Source organism: Lolium rigidum, chromosome 1, assembly GCF_022539505.1.
Source record: "Lolium rigidum isolate FL_2022 chromosome 1, APGP_CSIRO_Lrig_0.1, whole genome shotgun sequence".
NCBI classification, from domain to species: Eukaryota; Viridiplantae; Streptophyta; class Magnoliopsida; order Poales; family Poaceae; genus Lolium; species Lolium rigidum.
Window position 1 is genome coordinate 316,350,666 of NC_061508.1, and position 4,782 is coordinate 316,355,447.

The window sequence follows — 4,782 nt, forward strand, 5'->3', positions numbered from 1 at the left end:
GTTAATACAATTATAGCATGGTATGTAAATATTATCATAAACTCAAAGATATATTATAATAACCATTTTATTATTGCCTCTTGGGCATATCTCCAACACTTTCTTCCTCGCCCTACCCTAGTCGAGATATATTGCATGCGAGTGTTGCGGGTGCACGATGATGAGGGTGCATAACTTGTCTCTGTGCAAAACAATGCGAACAGACCATCATCCTCGGATTAAACTTCGCAAATGCAATAGAATGATGGAGATATAGGATAGAATGTAATGGCGACTAGCGAATGATTACTTACTTGGGGAAGTAAGGGATGAGAATGATGCTCTTCTTAATGTTCAACCCGAAGAACTCCTTGATCTGCTTGGTGGAAATCGACCGATCCCCACACTTGCAGATGATGCTCTCCCGCATATAGAAGGGGTCCATTATCGCGATGCCCGGCGTCCCCTCCTTAACGATCTGGGAAGACAGGCTAAGAGAAACTAGCCGGACCACAGTAAGGTGGAGCATTTTCATGCGAAAGACGTTGAAGATGTCATCGAACCGGATGAAGCACAAGTCCGCGGGGTACTTGTCGGCAAAGCCCATGCCAGTTGGCACCTTCACCACATAGAGAAGGTAACCAGGAGATGTTGATTTGAGAAGTTGCTTCTCCACATACAGAACCATGTTATACACGCTCCTCATATCCGCGGTGAGTTTCTTGAGGACATTCTCCGGCAACATCGGTTCACCCAAGTGATGCTCCAGTCGCCACGTGTCTGGCAACTTGTCAAGGTGCCGGACCGGCTCCTTGGCTTTGGTGTCCTTCTTCGCTGGCCTCTTCCACTTCTTGGGTTGTAGGCACCTCGGAATGCCTATAGCATCTATCGCCTTAGTGGTCGTATCACGGAGTGTGTTTGGGCTCACCTCCTCAGGCGTTTCTTGAGAACCGAACATCCTCTTGGAGCACTGATATTTTGGAGCCACCGGGGCATCTTGAAAAACTTGTGAAGATGTAGGAATATCCCATTCGAAGTCGTCACGTTCGTAGGCCTCGACCTCTAGCGTTGGCTGTTGTGGAGGGGCACTGACCTCTGGTGCCGCTGGCTGTTGTGGTGGGACGCTGACCACCGGCACCACTGGATGTTGTGGAGGGGCGCTGACCTATAGCGCCGCAACCTGCTTTCCTTTGCTTGCCGTCGGCACGAGGAGGTGTTGATCTTAAGTAGGGTCTTCGGCCATAGCACTACCCAACCCTTTAGTTCGCTCAGCTTCATCTGGCTATCGGCACCATCCAGTTGATTAGGAGGATACAAATCCTCGTAGCCCGGTAACGCCCCATCCACTTCAACTCGGTAACAGTCATTGGGAGTCATTGGGAATATCTCGTGTGTGACACTACTTATCCAGAGGCCGAATGATGGAGCCGCTCACGACGTCTTTGAGTTTGTCGTTCACTTTCATCAGGAAGGTGCATGGCGTTGAGAGCGTCTGCGAGAACATGTGTACGGCTTCAGAGAGAGGGCAAGGATGACAAAACTAATATATTAAATTGCCGTGAGGGCGTTGAGCTCGGCTAATGTCGACGGGCCGACACCTGCGGCGGCGGCGTGCTAGTGACGGGAGGGGGGGGGGGGGTTGAATTCCTAGCACCTGCATCATTGCCAGCGACCGGAGGAGTTTCCATTATAACATCGTCACTGCCGGCGGCCAGCGGCGCCATCACGAAGTTGCTGGCGGCTAAGCTAACCACCGGGCGGGGCCCTTGTTTGTCACCCTCATACCACGCGATGATAGCGTCGAAATCCGCTTGGACTTCAGCGACGAGTTCAGGTACGATTGAAACTTTGAGTTGCGGTACCAGTTGAGCTATGATTCCTCGTACCAAATCAGCTTTGACTTCGGCTCTGATTGACTTTGGCTATGATAGATTTTCTCATATCCTCCAAGCTGCAACCAGTAATCGAAGCAATCAAGCGGCTCCTCTTGCAGCCGCAGTCAGGGATCGAAGCGGATCCCTTTTTATTTATATCCCAACAATCGCTCTCGGGTTACAATCCAAGTCCTCTATCCCCTTTTGTATCTTTTCCATCGTATTGATAGAATTTTCAATATTTAAACGAGAGTTTCCATCGGTGGCAGGAACTTTACCAGTATATATATATCTGGCCTGACGGCAACGCGACACACCCCCAGTTTTGAGAGGAGACTGGCAGCTCTCTTGCCAGGCGACCTGCTGCCAGATCGGCTTCCGCATATCCTCGGTCAACATGTTGGTGAGTTGTCCTCGTGTTCCTTTTTCCCTTTAGCTCCTCTTATTATTACAACATCACCGCCAAAAAAAATCACCAAGGAATAATAAAAAGTAGGAACCATGATCAGAATTCGTAGTCAAAAGTTGACTTTTTTGGTGGGGAAATTAACAAAATTGAGTCAGTCTCTTAGAAAGTATAAATTTTCAAAATTACTTTTTTCATACGAAAGTATAAAAATCAAAACTGCATCCTTTCATGGGTAAGTACAAAAGTTCTATAATCAAAATTGTGTCTTTCTGTGGGAAAGTATATTTTTTAAAACTTTTGTCTGTGGAGAATATTTAAATTACACTTGTGATGAGAATGTAGAAATCAACTCTGATTTGTTTCCATATCAAACGTAGGACAATGAAGTTGATAGGCTCAGCAAGTTGCCCGATGATGTTTTGCTCAACATTGTTGAGCGACTTGATATCACTGAGGTAGCAAGAACCGCCATCCTCTCCAGACGATGGAAGCAGATCCCAACTATGCTCTCAAAGATTATCTTAACTGTTTGTTCTTTTGAGCCCAAGCACGGAAGGAGAAACTTAACCTCACATGATATAGTTCGGGCCAACACCACCATGTTGAAAGCAACCAGGAGCATACTTGAAAGCAGGGCTCGAAGTCTATACACCATTCACCTAATGTCCATGCAATTCTATTTGGGAGATGACTCCATCTTCATTGGCCAGACTGTTGCCAACACCATAGCAACACAAAAGGTTGCTTCAGTTGAGTTTACGATCTTAACGAAATTGGGTAAAAATTGTACCTCTGGTGACCTGCTCACTTACGGGAAGCAGTTCATGACATTTTTTGATTCATGTCCAAACGCATTTGGTGGTCTTGCACACCTCTGGCTGGAGAATTTGAGGTTAGGCGAATCATACTTCCCCAAAATTTTTGGTATATGCAAGCAACTGCAGTTCCTCCACCTCTGGCAGTGTGACACTGGGCATCTGTCTTTGCTGGAAGTGCAGCACCCGCAGCTCCGTGAACTAGTGATTTCCTGTAGCAGTCTTCAGAGGGTTGATCTGAAGTGGGTACCAAAGCTCACAGTAGTGAAATTTAATGTGTTTATATCTCCAGATGACCCCTTCTCTTTGGGCTATGTCCCAGTGCTCCAGACTGTGAGCATCATTAATACTGGTCTTTCTGAGCACAAGATGCTCAAGCTAAGTGAGTTGCTTCGTAAAACCGCCATAAGCAATCTGCATTTGAACTTCAAATCAGAAAAGGTTAGTGAAGGTCCTCAGTATTGTCAGAATGATGTGTGTCCTGGAGAGGTTGTAGTCATTATTTTTGGTTAAAGTAATTCTGAATTATCCCCCTCTGCAGATTTGGGTCAAACCTGAAGGCCGGAAGCAATTGTTACCGGTGTTCCACAAACTAAGTCTTGTGAATTTGTTTAACATTTCTGAAGAATGCGACCTGACTTGGACAATGTTCATACTACATGGTGCACCCGCCCTTAAGAAACTGTGCATCATGGTAAACTCTTGTGATTCATTTCTCATTTTTATTCCACCCCATGTTGAATATGCAAAGCAAATTGTCTCTTTCTGAAGTTCAAACTTTCTGCGACCAGTTAGGAGTTTTTTTTAATCTTATTGAACGCAGGTGCGGGATCATTTATGTGATATGATAAAGGGGAAGCGGCGATACATGTATGCGTTTAGTGAGGAGAAGGACAAAGGACTAGAGTGGGAACCATCTGCCCCTGATTTCAAGCACCATAATCTGGCTGAGCTCAGGATCTATGGGTTTCAGGCAGAACATAGGTTCGTGAGGTACGTCAGAAACATCATGGAGGCAGCGGTGAATCTGGAGGCCGTATACCTGCATCAGAATCCAGGGTGTGAGAAGTGCAAGCCCAGGCTTCCCAATGAGTGGACTTGGCCGGAGATGTTGTTGATTAGAGACAAAATCAACAAGGGGATCTGCTCAAATGTTGGGATTCACTTCCCGGGTCGGGGGCAAGAATATTCTTAGACAAAATAATGCACTTGTGCTGCAAAGCTACTGTTGTAGTTGTTGCCGATGAACCTTTTCAATTATGTTTATTTAGAGATGGTACTGAGTTGAGTATGATAAGGAGTACCCTTAACATTAGTGTCAAATATTTTGGTCAATGGAAATTGCAGTTGTTTGTTTTCGTTGTGAAATGGATTGGACAACTGGTGACATAGCGTGTTAGCTTAAAGAACATTTCCAGGATCATTCTTTTAACCAGACGTCCTCGCCAAAAATCTGGAAACCAGATCTTGGAAAAGAAGACAGGGGCACCACATTCGAACCATATTTTGTTACCATATATACTGGGGCTGCCGAACAGGATGATGGCCCGACCAACATAGGAAGCAGTGGCGCAGGCGGCTCCTGAGGGTAATCTAACCCCTACAGGGATTGGGTTAAACAATTCTTTGACGCAGGGAATATCATCAAATATATGATTGGAAGTTCTTTGATAAAAGTAATCAACGGATATGAACAAAGGATTGG

At 45.7% G+C, this 4,782-nt stretch overlaps 1 protein-coding gene across 1 annotated transcript; it reads left to right on the top strand.

The window, feature by feature from the left end:
* The first annotated feature begins 2,250 nt into the window (after positions 1 to 2,250).
* Positions 2,251 to 4,435, top strand: LOC124661748. Its single transcript, XM_047199626.1, has 4 exons — positions 2,251 to 2,256; positions 2,640 to 3,518; positions 3,619 to 3,771; positions 3,901 to 4,435. The coding sequence occupies exons 1-4, from the start codon at positions 2,251 to 2,253 to the stop codon at positions 4,270 to 4,272; spliced, it is 1,410 nt and encodes a 469-aa protein (XP_047055582.1). The 3' UTR covers positions 4,273 to 4,435.
* Positions 4,436 to 4,782: the final 347 nt, after the last annotated feature.

What these genes read in the sequence shown, in the direction of transcription:
- LOC124661748 (XM_047199626.1), top strand. An exon ending in TGAACTTCAAATCAGAAAAG is followed by an intron (nt 3,519 to 3,618) that starts GTTAGTGAAGGT and finishes CCCCCTCTGCAG; the next exon opens with ATTTGGGTCAAACCTGAAGG. An exon ending in TTAAGAAACTGTGCATCATG is followed by an intron (nt 3,772 to 3,900) that starts GTAAACTCTTGT and finishes TATTGAACGCAG; the next exon opens with GTGCGGGATCATTTATGTGA.